General features: G+C 40.3%; 1 protein-coding gene across 3 annotated transcripts in view; it reads left to right on the forward strand.

Annotated features, from left to right (window-relative positions):
* PHF21B (PHD finger protein 21B) overlaps positions 1–21449 on the forward strand; it is a gene marked incomplete at both ends in the record, with an annotated part of 140403 nt that extends 118954 nt beyond the window's left edge. For all 3 annotated transcript variants that reach the window (XM_084205639.1, XM_084205641.1, XM_084205640.1), the window contains 9 exons: positions 1325–1447; positions 6263–6314; positions 8113–8189; positions 11100–11154; positions 15573–15595; positions 16895–17053; positions 17735–17810; positions 18916–19019; positions 21225–21449. In XM_084205639.1, coding sequence (XP_084061765.1) covers positions 1325–1447; positions 6263–6314; positions 8113–8189; positions 11100–11154; positions 15573–15595; positions 16895–17053; positions 17735–17810; positions 18916–19019; positions 21225–21449 — 894 coding nt within the window. The remainder of the gene's footprint in view (positions 1–1324; positions 1448–6262; positions 6315–8112; positions 8190–11099; positions 11155–15572; positions 15596–16894; positions 17054–17734; positions 17811–18915; positions 19020–21224) is intronic.
* Positions 21450–23718: the final 2269 nt, after the last annotated feature.

The following is a 23718-nucleotide window of genomic DNA, read 5'->3' on the forward strand; positions in this document are numbered from 1 at the left end:
GGTTTCAGAACTGACCAGGAGATGAATCAGTATAAAGAAAAAAATCAAGCTATGAATTACTTCTTTCATCTTTGTACTGCTTTTCAGCACTGGAATGCAAGAACTTCACCACTCTTATACCAGAGTCAGATTCCATAAAGGCTGCTAATGTACCAAGCAGACATTCACTGTAATTTTCTACTGGGATTCTGCTACTTTTGGTCTTGTTGGCAGCACAAGTTGTCATATAACACTAAAAAATATATAGGATGTAGGATGGCTTTTGAGGTAAATAAAAGCAGACATCTCTTCCCCATTTCTTCTACTTAAATTATTTTTCTCTTACTTAAAATGGCTGCTGGCTCAGAAATCCATCTCTTGTTATGCTCTTAAATCTTTTAGAGTGACTGATTTGAGATAATGTGTCTAACACTTAAACAACATTGATTACAAATTAGCAACGAAGTAGATGGAAAAAGCCTAGTGTTCAAATCTAACAATCTTTATCTGGAAGGTGATAGTCCTTGGGAAGTCCTTCTGAAGCTTCCACAGTTCTTTTATACCTATACCTTTGTACCTATAGGTACAAAGGTATAAGTATAAAAGAAGTATGATATGAAGTCATGTGTGTAGTTCTGTGGGCAGAAATTCATTCCTTTCAATTTAATAGCTCCTAGATAATGTGACCTACATCATGTAAATCCTCAAGTGGTAGTTCAAATATAAGCAGCCAGATATACTACCATAGATGTGTGAATGAGATCTGTGTTGTAATTTCTGTAGGTTCTAAACAAGACCTAAATTTAATTTAAAAAACGTATAGTTTATTTGGTTTGTGGAAAACTGGACATCCACTGCTTATAACATGTGAAGGCTGAGCCTGAGGAATACCTTCTTTCCCATCCCCATGTACTTACTCTGAAAAAACACTGGTATGACTGAGATCAAACTGGGTTTGAAAATTTAGTGATCCCATCTCTTCTACTTGTACACAAAATAAAATCGAAGGAAAGACCTTAAAATCACTAACACAAGTGCTAAAGCATGGCTTCTCAGCCATCTTCACAAGTCTTCTAAATAGAAATTGTCCTAATTTTCAGAGGCACTGATCAAGTGACTTAGGCTGCAGCAGGTTAATAATGCACCAATAAGAATTAATTTTTAGAAACTTAAGTATGGATTTAGGACCTTAACCTAGGTGTCCTGTTGTTTTATGGTTTTGACTTGTGACTTACATTTCTTATTTGTAGGCTATCAAGTAACCCTTCAAAGAGCACTCAAAGGTTTCAGGCAGAAAAATCCAGTTTCATATAGTGAATTCTCTTATTTGTACATTGTCTTTTAGGTTATCATTATTCAACCTCAAGTCCAAACCCAGACAGAAAGTAAACTGGAGACAAAGAAATCTCCTGAAGAGTCAGCTCAGGGACTGCCTGCTACCAAAAAGAAAAAGGAGGAAAATCCAGAGGTGATTTTTTTTTTTTAAACTTTTAATTAATGAGCTACAATGTGGTTAAGTTATGGGGGCTAAATCTAAGCATTCTTCTCTGTGCATATGAGATTACTTTATTTGTGCTTGGGGTTCTGCCAGCTGTTCTGCTCTGCAATCAGGGTCATTTCCCTGTGAGTGCCCTGACAAATTTGGTTTGCACCATTAATAATCAGCACCCCATGGCTGTAGCTGGGTTTCTTGGGAAAAGTGTATACAAGCTTAAGAAATTTTCTTTTATGTTATCATAAAGAAATATGCTATTATATAACATCAGATTTAGAGGCTGCACATGAGGTGGAATTAATATTTCTTTTGTAAGCTGAGCTTCTAACATCTTCTTTGTAATGAATCTTGCAATTTTTAGATTGTATTAATAGTTTCCTGCATTTTCTGTGTACACGTCTTCCCATGTGTACACAGATTCTAGTCTGAAATACATTAAAAGCCTTTAAATTGGGTAAGAGAGTAGAAAGGAGGTAATGAGACTAAATCTCTTTTGGGAATTATAATTTTGATTTAAACCAGAAATATAAACTGCTACTCTTTGTAGAAGCAGGGTCTCTCTAACAGATATTTTGGGTTTTGACTGGATATATTCACATTATATTAGGTGTAATTTCAGGGCAGTTTGAGAAGTTATGCAGACTGAATCTACTTCTTTTGTGGAAATGCTCAGCTCCTGTGAAATCTTAAACCTCACTAGTGTAATAAATGTGTAGCAGAGAAGCTTCCTTGGAGCTGTAGGTTTAGGAGGATTATTGCAATATAAATTATGTTACTTGAGGCGTGCATGTGGTCAATTTTTTCACCATTTTAGGAGGTTCATATGGTTAAAAAAGTATTAAGAATAAATATTTTAGCCCAAAATATCACAGCTCTATGTAGAAGCTCTGCAAAACTATGCTTGGGAAACCTCCCAGGTTTAAAATCTGACCCTTATAGGAATCTTCATTACCATGGAATGATGGGGCTGTAGAGTCCTGTTTTGTTTAGGCAAGTATTTCCAAAAACTTCTTTATTTTGTAGCACCTTATGGGCAGAGAGACCAATAGGCCCTTCTTAGAAACAGAATGCTAGGAAAAAACATCAATTTTTCTTTGCCTGGAACTTTTCCCCATGGAAAAATAATGAATAAAAGCCTTCCAGAGAGATGCAGGAGGAGGCAATTGGACTGGGCACACTTTTGGGATGGGATTCAAAAATGTAAGATTTTCATTACATTGCAAACTAGAATATCTCAAAGACCTTTTTCTAACCACAGACACTATTCCTACCCTGTTTATTGGAGCTCTCAAAAACCTTAATTTTCTGGGTGCTGACACTGTGCCCTAAATTATGACAGTTCTTTTCATAGATTTGTTGCACAGCCATAAATAGGTAGGTCTAGAGTTAATTTCTTTTGTTCTTTGAAAGTAAACTTTAGTTGATTATCATGTATTTATGCAATTAGTGTAATTAGAACTAACATCATAATTAGTATAAATACATGTAATGACATAAATAGAACATGTAATTACAAAATGAAATGCTTTTATGAAAATCTTTGTTTTGCTTCATGAAAAGACATACTGTGTATTTCTGAAAGCACTCACAGCTTATAAGCAGATGATTAAATTTAAAGCAAAAACAGCATGGTATTTTTAACAAGAAAATAGGCACTCAAGGCACTTCTTACTTTTATTTATCTTCAAAGCTGAAAACTGGGGCAGGAACTCCAGTATGGCTCTGTACAGAACTTAGGTGGGAGAGACTGGGATTGAACAAACTACACTGACAATTTGAAATGAGCTAACTAGGAATAACCAGACTCTGCAGTACCCAGGAATCCCACATGCAGTTACTGAGTGTTCCTGAACAAAGAGCAAGGACAATTCCTGTCTTTAGCTCCTGGCTTGGTCATCCTGCTGGACTGAGGAGGAGGAGGAGGAGGAGGCCACCCACTCGTTCCCATCAGCAGGCTGCAGCTGGGGATGGAGAGCAATGGTGATGGATCCAGTGATGGGCCTTCTCCCACCAGGATGACTTCTGTAAAGGAATGGGCTAATTACAAAAGGGAGCTGCTCCTCTGGGGAGAAAATACCCTGGATGCTGTTTTTTGTGGTTTTTTGTTTATTTGTTTTGGGGGGGGGGTTTCTTTGGGGTGGGTGCGGGGTTAATATTTTCTTTTTTTCTTGAAGAGGCTTGAGTTCAACACAGAGAGAAACAGAATTCTGCCAAAACCATTTTGATAATTTAAAAAGTCATATTAGCAAGCTATCTGGCAACATTTTAATTTTAAAATGTTTTTATTGAAAAGAAAAAATACTGCCATAAATGCTGGTTATTTCGTTACTGGTGTTCTAATTCTTCCTGAGCTCAAGAGGGACACATGGCAATTGTGAACTAAATGCTAGTATAAAGCCTGGATTGAAAATCTGGAGAAAATGCACTCTTGGCTTTGCAACTTCCTCTACAGAGGACAAACAATAGACCCTGTGATATTTGAAACCAAAGTTTTGCAGTGGAAGTCAGATTTTGAGTTGAATCCAATCAGCTGCAGAGGTGTGAAATAGCAAAACCCATAAAAATAAATAGGCTCTTAATATAATATGCTTGTTCAAAAGAATACAGCTTGTACTGAGATATTTTAAAAGGAACAATCTTTCAAGTAACTATAAAAGCTAACACTTCCTGTGTTTAATCCTGAGATAATTATCAAGTCCACTTGTGATGGCTCTTCATATTTTAAGCAAGTATGTTGCATTTAGTTAGATACATATTCAAACAATTTCAGCATGAAGAGAGGAAATTGTTTAGCTGACATTCCAGTACACAAATTTCAGTTGAGGCATCAGAAAATGTGTGCTTTCCCTACAGTTTAATGTTAGAGGGATGCAAGAATTCTGCACTCCATTGAGAAAACACATTAACCATTCCAGCTTCCTGGTTCTATCCCTAAAATTGTTATTACTTTTGCTCACAGAGCTGAGAAGTATCCTACCACCCTTAATTTGACAGGGCTGAGGCAAAGCTTGTAATCCTACTCAGCTGAATAATTTTCTTCTCAGATCTGCACAGTGGATCAAGTATTCATCTTTTCCTTCAGGTGTGGGGCCCCCACTGTGCCTGGCTGGTGTTTCAGGCATGTAAGAAGTGAATATTACTGAAATCAAGGTCTGACTTGCAAATGAACACGTGTGTGTAATTACCACAGATATGGAAGGCAGAAATACAGTGTGAATATATCTAAATTGCCAGTGAGGAAATTCTACACCACCATTTTTTAATCTGCCTGGAGAGTATGAACCTCTTGAGGTTGTGGAAAGGAAGTATTCCTGTCTTACATGGGTGTTAGCTCTCCTGTTTGACAAAGGTATTTTCACAGATGCATGAATGGTAGAGATGTCCAATCCTAGCCCTCTGATTTTGATGAAAACAATTGTTTGATCTTTTCATCTACAAAATGAGGATGTTTTTGCTTTCACGATTTCACTAAGTGAAAGTCAGAATTGAAAAGGAAATTGTAGTTCTGGTGACTTACTAGTTGATTTTATCCTGAACTGAAATGAAATGTTAAATCATCAGGCTTTTCACAAAACAAGGTCAGACTAATTTTGGCTTGGAAGTGTTGAAACATGTTCTCCTGACAGTCTTTGAATGAAACCACGTTTTGACCTTCTACTGCTTAAACACTGTGTTTTAGTTGGACCTAAATCTAAACATTGTATTTGAGGTATGATAATTGCATCTTCCTATGGTCTTTGTACACTTCCTCAGACTTGGACTGTGGGCTTTTATTGCTTGGATTTCCCAAGAGCTTGAGTTTCACAGTCAGATTGTCTCTCCTGTGGAACTGAATCTCATAAAAATCCAACAGGATCATTCAGCACAGCAGAAAGAGGAGGCCCCCAAAGCCCCACAAGTACCACAAATGTGACTGAAAACCAAGGAGTTCAGTTCAGTTTGGGCTTGGAACTACACAGTGTAATTTCAGTTTTCATCAAAAAGTTTGGCAAAACCTTTCTGCAAGGAAACATTTTCCAGTGAGAAATCACTGACAGAAAATGTAGAATCTGCTCTGATATTTGTCCTGTCACTGCATCAGCATGTTCTGAAGATTTTTTTGGTATGAAGATATGTTTTGTGCTTATGTAGTTTAGAAGAGTTGTGAGTAATATATTAGATCAGATTCCACGCTGCAAAATGAGTTCACCAGTGTCAGTGGGAGATGTCTGTTCACTCCCCATAGGGGAAAAATGTTGGATCAGTATATATCTTCACAGTCCATGCACATGATGTTACTTTTAAAACATGGGAAGAGAAATTTCTGGGAATTTTATTGGTTGGTTTTTTGGTTTTTTTTTTAATGGGAGAGGATTTTCAATATGCTTCTGATGTCTTGCTTAGTGTTGTACATTCATACTTGTTTCACTTCATACATATCCCATAGAAGCAGTGTGTCATGTCCAGATTGTAAAAATAATACAAAATTACTTCACTAAAGAATTGAGTAGCAATCCAGGTAGCAATGTGAAATTGAACTGATTGAATTGACTGAATATTGGTCATGTGCTGACCAGTACTCATTTGGTACTCAGACATCTTTGAACTGTTTGAGTTTATATACTCATAAAGGAGAACCAGCCATATCTCAAGGAAATCTTGAGTTAAAGTTCTTTACATTACTATGCATTCAAATAAGATACATTCCTAAAAGACTTTTACTGGGTTTGTTCTGTCAATGCTAATTTTATTTATTTTCATACCATGATCGTTATAGTAGAAAATCTAACCCATTTATTTTTTCCTTAGAAAATTGCCTTCATGGTAGCACTAGGACTGGTTACAACAGAACATTTGGAAGGTAAGGTGGCATATGTTGATTTACAGTTCAGTTTTTCAGTAAAATCTTTCCCTTGGCTTCTCTGCCAGAGCACATTACTGAGGATTGTGTTCAGATGGCTTTTGAATCTCTCCAGAGAAGGAGATTCCACAGCCTCTCTGGGCAATCTGTTCAGTGTTCTGTTACCCTTCTGGAAAAGAAGTTCTTCCTCATGTTCAGGATGAACTTCCTGAGCATCAGTTTCTGCCCATTGCCTCTCGTCCTGTTGCTGGGCACCATGGACCACAGCCCAGTCCATGCTCTGATCCCTGCCTGCAGATATTTATACACATCAGCAAAATTCCCTCTCAGTTTTTCCTTCTCTTGTTCTCTGAAGGGCATGAAAACTGAAAAAATGAAAATGAAAAAAATCAGATGGAAGGTTACCTTTGCACAGTTGTGCCTTTCAGTCTCCCACCCCATGGCAGTGCTCAAGGGGCAGGAGGGCTGGCCTGCAGCCTGCTTGGCACAGGCTGGTATTTGGACTCACTCAGTCATCATGGTCCTTTAAAAGATGGTAAGACCTGGAAGAAACAGTGAAACAGAAATCCTGCCAAGGCTTTGACCACCACTGATCTGGTTGATAGACAATTTTCTGGTGCTCAGTGTGTTCTGAGAGAGACCTCTTCAGCTCAGATATTGAGGAAAGACACCAGATCTCCTGCATAATCAGATGGTGTCCTGAGTTTCTGTTGGGTGGGCTCCAGGGCCTTGGGCTGAAGAACATTCTCCTGCCAGTTCCTCTCCTTCTGAGACAGAGCAAGACAGAACAGAGGTATCACCACCATGGGGGCATTTAGACTACCCTCTGTTACCTCAGCACAAAGTCTAAACTTTACCTTACAATATTCACATATGATTTACAACATATTTATTTACCTTAAAATATTCTATTTTGGAACAAAGCACATGCTTCATGTCATGGGATGGATGCTGTGGCTCTCCTTGCTAAAGTGTGTCTGGGGTCTGTAATCAAAATAATAGGCTCTAAAAGATATGCTTGTAATAATCTCAGCATTGTGAACTGACATCAAGAGCTGGAGAAAGGAATTCCATGTGATGTAAATGGAATCCTGGCTCAGATCAAAGAAGCATTAAACCTACAGATTTCTGTGGCTGAGTAATCTGCTCCATCTCTCTGTGTTTACAGAGCTGTACACATGGCTAGTGGTTGCTAAACCAGTCCTCAGCATGTGTCATCTTCAATAGGTGTCACCATTTAGTGGAAGGAGTTGTGGAAGTTTAGTGGAAGGAAGAAATGGGCTGCAGTCCAAAGAGCCCATCTGTGTGCTGGTGTTTGCAGTGACACAAACATGCACATATGACTCATAATGACATTTTGCAAGCTCAGGATTATCAAGTTGTGTTCTGAGTGGATAAATCATCACACCCTGGTTAGAACTGAATCCAGCTGTGCCATTTCAACTATGCTTTTTCTAACCTCCATGGAGGAGAGTTCTTTGAAGGCTCTCTGATGATGTTTGCTGAATATGTATCTGAAGAGATCATAATAAAATTCTTGTAGGGCAGCAGAAGTCTACCTTGAAGGAAGAAAATAAAAAATGCCTGTGAATCTCAAAACGAAAAGCTTATTAATGTCAAACCTTGAACTGCAGCAAATATCAATGCTGATGCAACCCAATTATACTTTAGAAACTGAAACAGAACACAAAACTCAAGGGGCTGTGAGGGTAAGATCATCTTGCTTAACAAGTTATATCTACATTTTTTCCCTGATGAATGAGAAATTCACAGTTCATGTTCCTTTCCATGGTTACAGAAATCCAGAGCAAGCGTCAGGAAAGAAAGAGAAGAAGCACAGCAAATCCAGCCTACAGTGGACTCTTGGAAACAGAGGTACTTTATTATTCACTTTTTTAATCATGGTTCTATTTCATATCAATAAAAGGTCTGCTTCTTACTACAAAAATATATATGAATGCAGAACCACAGCTACTTGTAAAGAGATCCTGATGTAGAAAAGGAAGAAAATATCTCAGTGGCTAAGCAACAGGTTTTCACCACATAACAACACTTGCTCCAAACTAGAATTCATCTTTGTTTTAGTAAAGTGCAAGAGAACTAAATTAATGTGGGACCTAATTACTCTTTTATCTACAAAGGCAGTCCCTGCAGATCATAACTGGAGAACAGAAGTGCTGCATTATGTTCAAATGTGCATTGCTATTTCTGTTTTCTTATGTGCCCAAAATTATTATTATTATTATTATTATTATTATTATTATTATTATTATTATTATTATTATTATTATTATTGTTATTGTTATTATTATTATTATTATTATTGTTGTTGTTGTTGTTGTTGTTGTTGTTGTTGTTGTTGTTGTTGTTGTTGTTGTAATGATGGCTTTTTTACATTTTTGACATTCATAAAAGGGGTGTGTTGGTTTAAGAATCAGTGTGGTCTGCAGAGGGTATAGAAATCTGCATAATAAATATGATAATGCATTATTAAAAACAAAATGCTCTGGATAATCTCTTGTCTGTTACACTTACACTGTTACATTTATAGTTGTATCATAATTTGGTCCTGTGTAAAACTAACATATATGGATTTATTCAGCTAATTGAAGTTTCATGTTTAAAGTTTCAGCACAGTTTGGGTTTACTGTCTGAACTTTCTACTGGGATGAAACTCAGTTGCAGCCAGCTCTCCATTTAAGCAAGGCTTCTCTGTGTTCTGAGTTCCCTAGGACTAAAGGAAGTGATTGTTCTTTATTTAGGCATAAGTGATGCAGAATTTCTGGTATGACAGTATTTCAGATTTCTGTCTTCATTGGCAGATAGCAAACAGATGAGGCTAAGAAGAAACACACTGCTGCAGTCAAACTGCTGAGTTGCTTGATTGTTCTTTTTTTGAAAGCAGCTCTGGGCACCTCAGTTCTTCAGAATTCCTCAACTATTATTTTCAGTGCAAATACTGATGTCCATATATGCAGTACTTACCCAGTAGGAACTTTAGCCTCGCTAGCATTAAATCTGTAGCTCTTTAGACGTTTTTTTTCCTGATTATTAAAATATTTGCAGCAGAGTTTTGTGACTGTAGCCAGATTGGTGTTTGTGACAAACTCTGCTGCCTTGGAGAGGTGGAAGAGAAGATGGCCTAGGTCTACTGCACCCCTAGTTCATATTTCTCATCATCTCAAAAGCATATGCTTGAATGAAGGATGGCATGGAGAAAGAAATGTCTGTGAAAGACTCCTGTGGCTGATCAGCTGTGTCCTCATTAGGAGCTGTCATTAAGTACTGACCATGGGGAATGCCATTCAAGTAGAATGGAGGCAGATGTTTTTTCTCTAATCAATTAGCTGCTCAGACTGGTTTGCTAATCAGGGAGTTGAGGTATTGTGGCATTTCAGGCATTTTGGTGCAGTTTAATTTAGTCTGCTGAATGATCTTTAATTCGTGATTGTTTAAATTGAAACTGCATATGAATTAGACCTTTTATTTGCCAACACCCCTCAAAATGGCAGGAGTTCAGCATTTGTAGTGATGATACAAACTTTGCAAAAATATGATCATGGTCTTATGTCTTCACTTGAATGGTGTGCTTTTTCTTCTCAAAGCTTTGTTCCTTTTTATTTTCGTACCCTCAGTAGCCTTTTTTTTTTCATAGGAAAGGGTTACATTTTGGGCTGGTTATTTTTTGAAGAAAGAAACATCTATTCAAAGTTCATTAACAGACTGGCAGGCACCTGTCTATAAGAGTATAGTTTGTTCATCACAGAATAAAAAATTTAATAGCAAAACCCCTCTAAATTTCTTCCAAGCTGAATCTGACAACATCTAGTGGAGGAAAATGGTGCTGTTTCCAGTCCTGCTGTACAAGTATTGGGTGGCTCAGAGGAACAGTTCAGGGTTGTCCAGACTATTAATGAAGCCTGGCTTGCTGTTGACCACAGCTTGTGCCGTCAGACAAGGCTGGCCATGGGCTGTGTTAGCTGAGTTAAACATCTCAAACAGGTTTGCTGTGCTCTCTGTTTGTAAGTTTGGTGATCTCAACAGGTTGAAATCACTGCCAGCTCCTCAAGGTCCTTCCTGCACAGTCACTTCTGAAAGGCAAATATTTTGCTTAGGCCCTCACTTGTTGATTGCAAATACAGTATGTTCCTCTGAACTGTAGACAGGTGTCACAAAGGTGGTAGTGGTTTTCCTGCAGGTGAGAAACCCATCACCATTTCTATACATGCAAATAAAAATGTTATCTCCCAGCAACAATTTTCCCTTATGGACATTGTTGGGCTTGGAGTTAGTTTTGCTGTAGTCTTGCTCTTACCAGCCCACACGATGTAGCAGGGGTCATAAAGGTAGTAGTGTTTTTCCTGCAGGTGAGAAATCCATCACCATTTCTATATATGCAAATGAAAATAGGCATCTATATATGCAAATAAAGATATCATCTCACAGCAACAATTGTTACCTCTGGACGTTGTTGGGCTTGGAGTTGGTTTTGCTGTAGTCTTGCTCTTACCAGCCCACACAATGTATTCTGCAACCCCATCAATAACATCCACAATTTTTATTTCTCTCTTCTTAATAAAATCGAACACACAATAAACTGCTCTATCAAAAACTTGTTAGAAAGGTAAATCATGCAACTGTTTGTCTGACTGTGTCAGTGGTCTCTAAGTAGCTTTTGGAGAGCTGGTTAGGTATGAGGTAAGCTCATGGAGATTGATAATGTGAAATGTAAGAGGCAACCAGAGCACTGCAATGACATGGGGGTCGGTTTCTTTTCCCTTGTAGAGGAAACGCCTTGCATCGAATTATCTGAATAACCCCTTGTTCCTTTCAACGAGAGGTAAGCATATTTTTAAATGAATATACTACTCTTCTAATGACCTGTTTAATATTTATTAGTGGCATTTCATATGAGTTACTGTTAGGATACTACAGGGCATTACTTTGTGTAATGTTGCTGTATTTTTTAATACAGAGTGAAAATAGATTGTTTTCCTGCAAAAACAATGGAAGGATAAGGCCAAAAGGTCACAATTTTGTAGAGGTGGGTCCAAAACCTCTGGAATCAGTGGAAAATCTGATCTTTGGCACTGTTTTGGTTTGAAAAGACAGGTGTCTGCTAAGGAAGGCAGGAGCCTCCCTTCTAATGGAGAATGTAACCCCTCTCTCTCTGAAATATTATAATATTGAAACTAAGGGGCTCTCAGGAAAAGATAGGGGAGTAGGAATAACAGTTCTTTATTAGGGAAAAAATAAAATAGAAATGCAGTGATACAAAGCAACACTGACAGAGTCAGAACAGGCCCTGACACCCTGTGGGTCAGGGTGGTGGCAGCAGTCCCAGTAAATGGTGGCTGCAGCCCTCCTGCAGTGCCAGCTGTGGTTCTGTTGGAGCAGGGATCCTGTAGAAGGGTGGGGTTTTCTTCTGAAGGTCTGGTGGTGGTGTAGATGGGTTTGGTCTTCTTCTGGGAATCCAGTGAAGAAGAAAGCTGCTCCTCTGTGAATCTGGTGGAAAAGGCTGATTGTAGTGTTCTAAATGTCAGATTCTATCCAAGTAGGAATGCTTGGCTCCTCCCCCTGGGCAGAACATCTCATAATGGGATGATGTAATTTTTATTAGTCAGTGGCTCATTAGCTGATGATATTTCTTGGAGGGAGGATTGGTTGTAGAAGAGATAAAGGAAACTGCCCCACCTGATTTTAATGGTTGGCCCAATTAACAGAAGATAACTGCCCCACCTCTAACAGATGGCAATAGAATACACACTCTAAGACACATCTTGTAACCTGAGACAGGCACTTTAAGCACCCTGCAGTGAGAGAACTGACTGAAGAAAGTAATGTTGCCAACCTCAAGTACTTAAAAATATATATTAAAAAATAATTACTATTTTAGGCTTTTCATTTGCCTCTTCCCACCGGCTTTAAGAAACTGCTCTCCATCCTCAAGCACCAGAAATTTCCCACAACTTTTGCTTCAATAACAAGGGTTGAAAGCCAGTTTTTCTGATTCCAGGAGGTAGTCGTAAATCTAGACCTGATGACCTTCAAGATGCCTTCCAGCCTTGTACTTACAAGAACTTAATATCTGAAACTTAATAGTAAATGCCTTGAGAGCTAACAACTCAGAGGAGCCATTTCAGGATGCTGATCATTAGCTTGTGGGAAGAAGCACATTTCAGGAAAAAACGTGCAACACAGAGAAGACAAAGAGTTGGGACATGTGAGGTGAAACACAGGGAATGTTGAGTATAGTTTAATTCTTCAGACAAGACCCATGTACTATTTTAAGGAGGAAACTGAGAAACTTGTGTTTCAGAAGAGGAGACAAAGCCAGTAAAGAAATTTGATTCTGTCCTTGCCCTTGTTTTGCCTTTATAACTTTTCTCTACTGAGATGCAATGGAGGTAAGGGTAGAGAGACCTTTTTCTAAGTTTAACATTATTTCAGTATTAGGAGCATTTGCAGGGGTAATTATAATTGAGACATGAAGTTTTGACAGTTTTTCAGTGTTTGCTTGATCTCAGTGTCAAGTGTCATGCTTAGTGCTTGAGGTTCACCTTTCTGCCTCTGCCTTGACTTCCTGCACCACAGGAGCACTGACTGAGAGGCAGCAGTGCTTCTCTCTGCCTTCAACATTTCACATGCACAGACACTTGGCCTACTTACAATATGCATTACTTTACTTACCTCTAATGCATTTGGTCTCAGAGGACAGGAGAGGTTATTACAGTAAGCAGCTATGATGACATGCCTCTTAGCAGGAAGCCAGGCTCAGGTGAGCCCCACTGGGAAGAATATTATTCCTGGCTTAATTTTATATTCAAAATTAAAATTGAAATCGATTGTTTGTCTTATCATAGCACTTGTTTTTCCCATGTAAACACATGTGAGAAAGCAGGACAGAATGGCATTGTTAGCAAGTTGTGCCTCCAGCCCCTTGATGGGTTTAAGTTAGGTTTCTTTATCTCTGACCTTTCTTTCATTATATGTTTCTCATTTTATTTGCAAGGAAGTGGGCAAGCGACGGACATCTACTGTTGCAGCTGTCTCAGAGCTCCCTCCTTAATCATTAATTCTTCTTTGAGTCCTGTATCTTTGGTTTTTCCAGAATACCTGCTGGAGTTCTGCATATTCTGAGAATGTTGAGATGGGCTTCTTTATAGCAGAATTCCCCACCTCTGCAAGGATGTTTTTGGCACTAGCTCTGTTTTGCTGGATGCTGTGCAAGCACTGAGCAGAAGGCAGGTGCTGTCCCAGACTGCTTGGCTCTGCAGTGATGGAGTTCTCTTATAAAGTGTTCTTTTAAAAATATTGTTTAATTCAGTTTAATTTTTCAGCAACTAGAAGAGGGAAGTGGACATGTTTTAAGAAGTTTAAGACTTTGTAGCAAAAGTGACCTGAAAAGACAAACGAACAGACTAGAAAAAAATCCCCATGATGTCCAGGAAGCAACTGTCATTTCTGGATAAACAAGAGGACAATTCTTGTAAATTTTGATCAAAATGTTAATTGATCAGGATTGATTTAAATGAAATTGTCTTTTCTGAAAGGAGGTCACATCCCCTGACATGTATCATTTGTACAAAAGATTCATCAATTATAAAGCCTCTGTTTATCTGAATTACATTTATATCCCCTGAGTAATCATGGTGTCATACAGTGATGGACCTTTGTGTGTGTATTTTTGAATGTGAAGTAACATCTACACATTTTATAAGTCTGTGATTATTTATGGACCTCATTGCCAAAGTGTACTAGAATTCTTGGAAAAAGTAGAGAAATTTATGGAATAAAAAACATCTATGAGAGGCTGTTAAATATAGAAAGGAAGATGCAAGCTCAGCATTAGGGAAGCCATAAACTGCCAGCATCAGAAGGATGCCTCTGCATTTACTCAGGGTTTGCCCTGTTCCTGCACTCTGCAGGAGTGGCAGCACTGTGTGCTGTTAGCAAAGGACACGGGGATTTACAGCCTGTGGTCCAAGTTAGGTGAAGCTGTTTCTATATTCTCCAGTTCCTCCTCCTCCATGCGTGGGAGTACATCTTCACATGTATGCACACATCAGGGTGTAAAACCAGTGAGGAACGGAGGGAGGGGGCTTCCAGGAGGGTCTGATATGAGGGATCACAGTGGGACAGTCATATTCCTGCTCTGATCAGAGAGGGAGCTGAAGGAGGACAGGAGAGATGTATCAGTTTGGTTGCCTCCACTTTAATCCAAAGAAATCCCTGTCCATGGAGTGTTTTTCACTGGGGCAGTGTGTTCCAGCCCCTTGCAATAACCCAAGCAAAGAGCTGGATCTGTGCCAGGGGCATATTAGGCTGGATATCAGGAAAAGGTTCTTCCCCCAGAGGGTGAAGGGGCACTGAACAGGTTCCCCAGGGTCTGGTCACAGCCCCGAGGCTGCCAGAGCTCCAGGAGACTTTGGACAATGTTCTCAGGCACAGGGTAGGATTGTTGGGGTGTCTGTGCAGGGCCAGGAGCTGGACTCAATGATCCTGATGGTATCTTCCAGGTTAGGATATTCTGTGAGTCTGTGAAATCAGCAGCAGAAATTGCAGCACATTGTGCAGTTTCCATAAGGCTCCTAATTTTTTCTGTTTTTTTATTTTTGGACCAAAGTGTATTGAATTCCACTATTTTTTTTTTTTAATGGAAGGCTTGGCCTGCTTTCCAGTGAGCTCTATTGGTTCCTGTTCCTATCAGGTTGTGAATACAATCAGTTCAGACTCAGTTCATCCAAAGGTCACTGGTGTTCTGGGTGGGAGTAGTTTGATGAGAAGGACTTGGTGATACCCTCAGGAGCTGACCATTTTGTCCAGGAATCGCCTCAACATTTAAATCTGTGTTTAACAATTAGTTGGAGGCACCCATTTCATACACCACATTACGTGCATTGATTGCTGGTTCAGGGCCAGGCTTTTCAACACCCAGCATACCGTGGTCCTTCCAGAAGATTTTTTGACTACTGCCATGTGCAGAGGAGCTCTGCATGAAAATTTCTGAAAATTTCAAATACTATGACCTTTGCATCAGACCTTTGGACGTGGGATTCCTGCAATGTACATTTTTAAATCTCAAATGCTGGCTTCACTGCTTGCTGCTACATTCTTTACTGCCTGCATTAAATTTGGCAATGTCCTGATCTCCTATGCCACATCTTGATTAAAATTACTCCCACAGCTGAGAACTAGCAACTGCTGCAGCAATGTATTTTCCTCTGATCTGTTTTCTGCCCTTCTTTTACATGCTAGCAAATGAGGATTCATTCTGGAAGGTATGTGTGGCAAAGTTTGTGTGTTAGCAGGTATCTTCCTCATCACTGTGTATTCAGTGCTTGCCTCTGATTATTGTAGTTACACTCAAGGTACCTAATTGTGCTATTCTCTTCTCCCACTTAAGTAAATCTTTGAATCCCTAAGCTAGATGTTTAAAGAGATGAACTCAGGCTTTCACATGCAAGGCTTGAGTTTAGTCTTTTTGTTGACTCCACTGTTTGAGAAATTGCAATCCAGATTTATGAGTTTAATGAAAATATTATAAGAAAAATGAGTAACCATTCTAGTTCGTAAAAATTAAATCTCTTTACATTTTGGTTAAAATTAAAGTTCTTTGAGCAGGTAGTTTATAAAGAGTAGTATTTTGGGGAGTGATTTTTTGACAGGACTGGTTTAGAATTCAGGATACAAACCTGACTAAAACTGCCGTGAAAGTTTTTAATTACCGTTCCAAAAAATGAAAGCACACTTTTGGAATTGCAAAGCATAAAATTACTATTCTACTTCCTAGAAAAGCAGTAGGAAATTTTTAGTTTTTTGTAAGGATTCACAAGGCATGGGAGTTTCAGAATCAATGTCTCCTTTATTAAAAAAGAGTAATTAATGTTGCCAGCAGATTAGCATAGCGCTCTACTAAATGACATTGTAACTTTGTTGATGAGTCTCAGTTCATCTTGTGTGTTGCTTCGAACAAAGCACTAATCAGTCTTGTTGGAGAAAGGTTGTCAGAGCAAGTCTGAGCAGAGAACAATTAGTGCCAGGGAGAAAGAGGCCAGAGGAGTTCACAAAGGAGGGTTTATAGCCCAAGGCTGTGCTCCAGCCTCCTGTTTCCCCAGCTGCCCTTTGAGGCAACGTGAATGAAACATGGACTGTGCTTCTTCCCCAGAACCCTTTTCTTGCTTGCTTCCCTCTGCTTTGGGCATGACAGACAAGTGATCCCCGCAGTAACTCTGATCCAGGACAGAGCCATGCATGGGGATACATGTGTTGTAGTAACACACTGGCAAAGAAAAAAGTGAAATAATTCCTATATCACAACCTGGCGACTCTCTCCTGCGTTTGATTAGTTAGGTTTTATGTTTCTGTTTCAATTTATGTAACTTGCTTCTGGGTCATTTGTTGTTCATATTTCTTGCTATCATATATCTATTATTTCTGTCTTCTGTGTCTGTCAGGGTCCTTTTGACAATTAGATTTCGTGTTTGAAGGAGCCTGTCTGCTGCAGTAGAGGCTTTGAATGCTGTGTAGAGAGAAGTTCTCAATGGATTGACTTTACCCAGGGCACCCTTCTCTTGCAGAACGAGATCCATCACGATGAGCACTGCGCTGCTTGCAAGCGTGGAGTTAACTTGCAGCCCTGTGGCACGTGTCCCAGAGCATATCACCTCAACTGCTTGGACCCACCCCTCAAAACTGCCCCCAAAGGGCTCTGGGTCTGCCCAAAGTGCCAACAGAAGGTAAGCTACCTGGAGCATGGTGTACCAAGAAGGGAAAATGGGAGACACCTTGGATTTGTGTACCCCTAAACAAATCTAACCTGTGGTCATAGCTCACTGGACTACATTAGATAAAGAAGTACTGAGAGGCTTTTAGTGCAGTTTGTAGCATTTATTTCTGGTATTTTTCACCATCCTAGAGTTAGAACGTACAGGGAGTGCTATAGCTTACCTGTAATTGCTAAGAATTGTCCTCTTAAGATGTCTCTTCAGTTCCTTCAGCTCCTTTGTTTACAGTAACACCACCAGCATGTAGTGAGACAAAAGAATGTAAATCTTTGAGTTGAGGGAGGCAGTGTTGGAAGAAGACACTGTTCACCAGTGCATCTGAAAGGAGTGAGGAGAAAACTTCCTTTTCTTTAAACCACATTTGTTACACACAACTGTTCATCACAGTTACGTGAGATATGCTAAACTGTCTAGTTGCTGTGAATAATGCTGATTGCACAAGTAAGAAAAAAACTATTAAAACACTAAAGTGTAGATTCTGTGCCATAGAGTTCCTTGTGCTTAGCCTTGAGGTCACTTTTATGTTCTGAGACAAGGACCCAAGTTCTGGTCCTGCCAAACTGTAAGGCTGGAGCAAACATGAATGCGTGTTTTTTTGGAATCCTAACCATTTATTGTTTCCTGGGCTTATAGGTTTTAAAGAAAGATGACAATGTGCCATGGACTGGAACTCTGGCTATTGTTCACTCCTATGTTACTCACAAAACAGGTAGGGATTAACTCAGCCACTGACAAGGGATTCCCTGCTCATGGTAGGCAATGCTTTTTGAGTCCTTAGCTGAAATATCATAGTAGTGTTACAAGGCTGCCAGGTCTGATGGTGTGGGTCATAGGACCATGAGTGATGAGGGAGGGCAGACTTTTTCTGTCCCCTTCCCCTTGGTCTGCTCCTTTGCTGCCTTCTCTAAGGAAGTTGAGTGATCTCTCAGGAACTTCACTCTCCTGGAGGAAGCTGTCATCAAAGTGGTGCCTTACCTGGAACAGTGCTGAAAACAGGATTTTGAGGCAGAATCATTGTGAGGCAGAGTCAGGCTAAGCACAGCCATGTAATTGGGTGTGTGCACAATGCCAGACAAGTGTCCCTGACACAACAACACCAGCTTCTCCTTGTCTCAGTGTTAACTGGTATGGCAGCCACTTGAGTCATATGCTGTGTGACAGCTGTGCATTGAGCATTTCTCTGTTTTAATTCCCTGTTTCACTCTTACAACAGGCTGTTTGGGGCATTGGATCATGTTTATAAGGACCTTTACGGGGGTCTGGCACACTTACAATTGTGCTTTTCTAACCATTGCCATTCCAAGGGGCTGGCCTCTTCCTAAATACCACTCACCTCTTTCTTGGAGACCTCCAGGATCACATGAAGTCTAAGGATTAATTTTAATTCCCCTTAAAGGTGCACTGTAGCTTTTGGGTAGTCCTCCTGTGTGCTAACCATTGTCATAGACACATGCACAGAATCCCAGAACCATTTAGGTTGGAAAAGACCTCCAAGGCCATTGAGTCCAACCTGTGACTGATCCCACCTTATCAACCAGCCCAGAGCACTGAGTGCCATGTCCAGGTGTTCCATGGACACCTCCAGGGATGGGGACTCCACCACCTCCCTGGGCAGCCCCTTCCAATGCCCAAGCACCCTTTAAGTGAAGAAATGCCTGCAAGCAGAAACTCCAGATTTCTTTGGCTGTACCTGCTGACAAAGGCTGATGAAACCTTAAACTCACCCTGCAAAATACCTATTTCTGCTTTCTGTCCTCAAGTGCACAGTACATCTTTTTCTTAACTTCTGCATCCTTAATCTTATTGTTCCACAGTCAAAGAAGAAGAGAAGAGAAAGTTATTAAAGAGAAGCAGTGAGCTGAAGAGTGAGCATAGACAGTTAGAAGAAAAAGATCGACTTCTCAACAGTGCAGTGAAGGTAGGACACCTGATGGGGACACAGAGTCTCCTGAAGAGATGTTTATAAAGAATTTAAGCCCCCAAAAATTGTATTTTTTGGCTAGAAAATGATTCAAGCTCCCAAGCAATAGATTTTCAAGTGTGAATGTGTTTCTCTCTGAGGAAGTATGTGTGCATTTTCTTTATGCATGAAAGTAAGCCACTCTGGCAGGCAGAGGAGGAGAAATCACTTGAATTTCTGTGGCAAAACACACACAAACAAACCTGCACAAACAGCCATGGCTGCCTTCCTTGTAGTTGCATCCATAGCTCTGAGGTACCCAATGACTTCAAGGTACTCCCATTCTCTAGGGGAAAAGTTTGGTCACAAGTGTGTCCTCAGGTGGCAGCTGCTTGTCCATTAGCTCAAACCTCTTGATAGTAAGTGGAAATAAACATCTTTACTAAATGTTGTAGCATCTCTCCATGACCAGGCATGGACTATTTTGTCTCTCCAAACTGATTTCAAAGCTAAATGTTGTCTGGAGTGCTAAGAGGAGCAGTCTCTGGCTGAATGGGCTGAATTCAAAGCCTAATTCCTACCCTTCATGGCTGAAGGAACTGTCTGGGGCTACCTCCATCCTGAGAGGTAGCTGTCAGTTTGCATGGCAGCCTCAATAAATATTTGACACTTCCTTACCCTGGAAAAATCCAAGTGGCAGCTGCAGGAGTAACTGGTCACTGCTTGTTTTACGATTGCAGTTATCCAGAGGAGGGATGTTAAAATATTTATCATGTAAAACAGAGTGGAAGGAAAAGCAAAAGAGCAATAACTTATTAAAAGACATCACTGTATATTCCCTGTAATTTTGTGTAGCACTAATGGAACCACATGTGTATGCAATAGGTAGGAGAGTGCAGTGGGCTGAGGAATTTGGAAAAAGAAAAGCTGTCAGCTATCAGGTGTGTGTCATGGCTGTCAAAATCAGTAAGATTTCTACCTAAGCAGAATCAGGTTCTTCCAGTGGGCAACACTGTCTTATTTAAATGGTAATATCAGCCAGTGATTATATTTATTGGAAATGCATCCACTTGAAAGAAGAAAATAAATTAAAGGTGTCCCACACAGAGCAATTTCATTCTGACATTTAAACAGAGATTTATATGAAAAAGAACACTCTCATACACCCCACAGCTGCAATGGTAAAAACAGAACATAATTTATCTTTCATCTGAAATTTCATCTCTCCAAACCAACCTCTGAGCTGCTCCACACAGTTGCTTTCCAAACAGGTTGCTTTTCCAGTGGGCATTTCCCAATTCCCCAGGACAGGAGAATCCCCAGCCCTGGGCAGTCTGGACCATAGCCAAAGGAAAGCAATCTGCAGACAAGTAATTGGTCTGGTCAGAATCCTGGGTGCACTGGGAGAAAGAAAACAGGTTTCAGGTTTTAGAGGCTGCTGTCCCCTTCATCTTGCAGACAGACTCAGGGTGTGGGTCTGTCCCTCACTGAAGAATGGGGTGCTGGATGCAGCAGTCCATGCTTGGGGAGGGAAAGGAGAATTACTGATTCTTCCTACCTCTTCTTGGAGAAATGGAGGATTTGGGATGCCTTTGTTTTGCTCCTGCTCTCGTGCCCATTTGCATGGAGGTTTTTATTTCAAGAGATCACAGGGAGAAATGAGGCCACCCTGAGGGATGAAAGCTTTCTTGTGAGTGTTCTGGTGTAACACCTGTGTCTTGGAGCAAAGTTTTCTGCTGGAAAAATATTGATATCATGTTGAGTAAGATTAATGTGTATTCACAGTGCCCATTCCCTGAAATGTGTGGCACATATGAAATGCATCCTGGTGAGCATTTATCAGGGTCCTTGGGTAAGAGTGAGAGATCGGAGTGGTGCCTTCTGTACTTTCAGTAACACAGCTCTTGCACTCCTGTGCCAGGAATCTCTGTGGAGTGCAGGAGGTGTTCCTGCCAGGCTGTCTACAGGATGGAGTCAGAAACATCCTCCAAATGCATTTTGCCTGGGAAGGATATTGTTCCCTCAGACAGCTGCTGCAGTGTGTGCAGCACTGCTGATTGCTCCATTTGTTAAGCTGTGGTTTTGCTTTCCCCAAAGGAGAGCATACTTCATTTGAGCAGAATGTGCACCCAAGGCGCCAAAGGATGTTTGGGGAGATGTTTGACACCACTTTGAATGTATTCTCAGTCTTTCCTTCTCTCTCCTCTTCTCTTTATTTGACAGAAATGCTTAGAGCTAAAAACCAGCCTGATGGCCCAGCAGAAAGGGACTCAGTCATCACTGGAACGTCTCAAAACCCTCATTAGACTGATACAAAATGAGCAGATGATTCAGGTTACCATGACGACCACCACCACCACCTCCCTGCTTTCCATCCCCTGGATCAAACCCTCTGCTGCCTCTGCTGCCATGCACAAAGCTCTGCAGCCATCACAGGGCAACAACTGACAGGAGTGGCGGCGACGAGGAACTTTATGCACATCAGCAGAGAGGAGATGAAACTGGAGGAAAGGACAGAAGGAGCAATCTCAGTTTTGATACCCTTAGAGACTTGCAGAGCAGGCAGCCCAGTTTGTAGGTCACTGTGGCAGCACATTCCCACGGAGCAGGGTTGTGCTGCAGTTTTGTATTTGCCAAGACCTTCAGTGCTTATGACATTTTGTTTTGTTATGTTGGCCTTAATGTATTTATGACTGAGGATGAGCCAGAGAAGCATGGCTGATAGAGGAAGCAGGATAGCCTTTTGTGGTGGCAGACAGGCTTTCTGTTCCCAGGGGAGAGGAGCTAGTGAGGTGTTAGAGAAGTAGTTGGGCTGAAAGCTATGTGTGTGGGGGGGAATCGGTGAGATAAGCAGAAACTGAGCTACTTTGCCCTTGACATGGATGTCAGAGGAACAAGTCTGGCCCCATTGATTCAGGTGACGTGGATATGGGGTCTTTGTGACCAGAACAGCATCACGGACACTCACAGAGCCTTGGAAACAAAAGATCTTTTTTTTTTTCCGTATTATTAGACTTGAGAATTGCAGATATTTAAATAAAGAAACTGTATGAAGTTAGCATTTCTAGTAAAATATTGAAGTATTTTCATGCTGATGCATCTGTATATGCGTTCCAAAATATTTAAAAAATACGACTGTAAAACTCCTTTTGCAGGTCCTTTTTACTTATTTTGCTATCAGTGTATTTTTCTCATGGAGTTTTTGTGCAAGGTTTAGCATCAACCATAACAGTGGATATCTTTGACGGTTTGGGTTTCATTTTTTAAAGTGATTATTTCGTGGTTTTCTGTCTTTTTGTTCATTTTGGTTTGTTTTTTAAACAAAAAAGCAAATAAATATTCTGGGTTTTGTTTCTTGTCAGTACAGATAATATGCCAAAAAAATAACCTTTTTGTACTGCATTTTTAAAGATATGCAACATGATTTTTTTGTCGTTTTGTTTTGTTTGGGATTTTGGGGGTTTTTTGTTGTTGTTGTTGTTGTTGTGGTTTGTTGTGGGTTTTTTTTTTTGTTGCTTTGGGGTTTTTTTTTGGTTGGTTGGTTGGGGTTTTTTGTAGAAATATCTGCTGAAATGGTACAGGGAAAAAAAAAATTGCCTCAAGGGGTTGTTTCTCAAACTGGAGACTCTGACACAAGACTTCTGGGGGAGGGACAGGGCATGGAAAATTAAAAAGGTTTGGGAGGATTTTGTTTTGGGAAACTTGATTCCTTTTCAACATTTTGCTGGATTTTAGCGTATTTGGGAAGTGTTAAGCATTAGCCTGAGAGAATCCCAGCGCACCTGCCTGTTTACTAGCTGGTCTTCCTGATTCTACAAGGTGCTGCCTGGCCCCAGAGCCCCCCTGTCTGCTGTGGCTGCCTGGGGAGGTGCTGATGGATGCCCTGCTTTCCTCAGCTCCCCCTCCCCTGTGCCACTGTCCCTGTGAGTTCTCCATCCATCAGCACAACAGGTACCTATGGAAAGCCACCAGAGCAGGACACAAGGCTGGTCCCTCACATCAGCATATCACGTGGTGCCGAATAGCCTTTTTTGTTTTTAATTTTAAAAAATAAACACATGAGGGGCTGGCTTTTTCTGTTGCCCAGAAAGCACACGGTCCCTTCAACCATTTTCACAACTCCGGGAGAAACTGTGCAGTACTATACAAATCTATTTTAATACACAACTCTCGATTGAACAAGATTTTTATATTCTTTTATTGATGAATAGAGTGAACTAAGTAAAAACACAGTTGTTATACATTGGTTAATGTATGCAATTATGCATTCTGAGTGGCTTGCAATGTAGATGTTTTCAGGTTTCATAATTTTTTTTTTCCTTCTCAGACAAATAAAAAATAAAGGAAAAGTGTAGAAGGTTGAATATGTGAAGAATTTCTGAAAAACTGTCTTCAACTGTTAAAAGTAGTTATTTTGAAAAGGGGGCTGTCCAGTGGATAGTGTGCATAGAAAAAAAAAAAAGAAGTGTTTGTCTTAAATATGCCAATGTAGTTTTACTTCTTTATGATGCATTAAACTTGACTGAGAATTTCCTGGCATTGTTGTGGTGGTCTCTGCTGCCCAGGGTCACAGGGCCTGTTGAGGGACCCCATCCCTGGCCAGACTCTCCTGGGAGGGAGGGGGAAAGACATTTCTCCACCACTGTGTTCCATTTCCAAACTTAAGCCCTGCAAGAACGAGTACAATACTTTCTGCTTGCTTTCCATCAGGAAGGTG

This window comes from Fringilla coelebs, assembly GCF_963513975.1.
Source record: "Fringilla coelebs genome assembly, chromosome: 5".
Classification (NCBI taxonomy): Eukaryota; Metazoa; Chordata; class Aves; order Passeriformes; family Fringillidae; genus Fringilla; species Fringilla coelebs.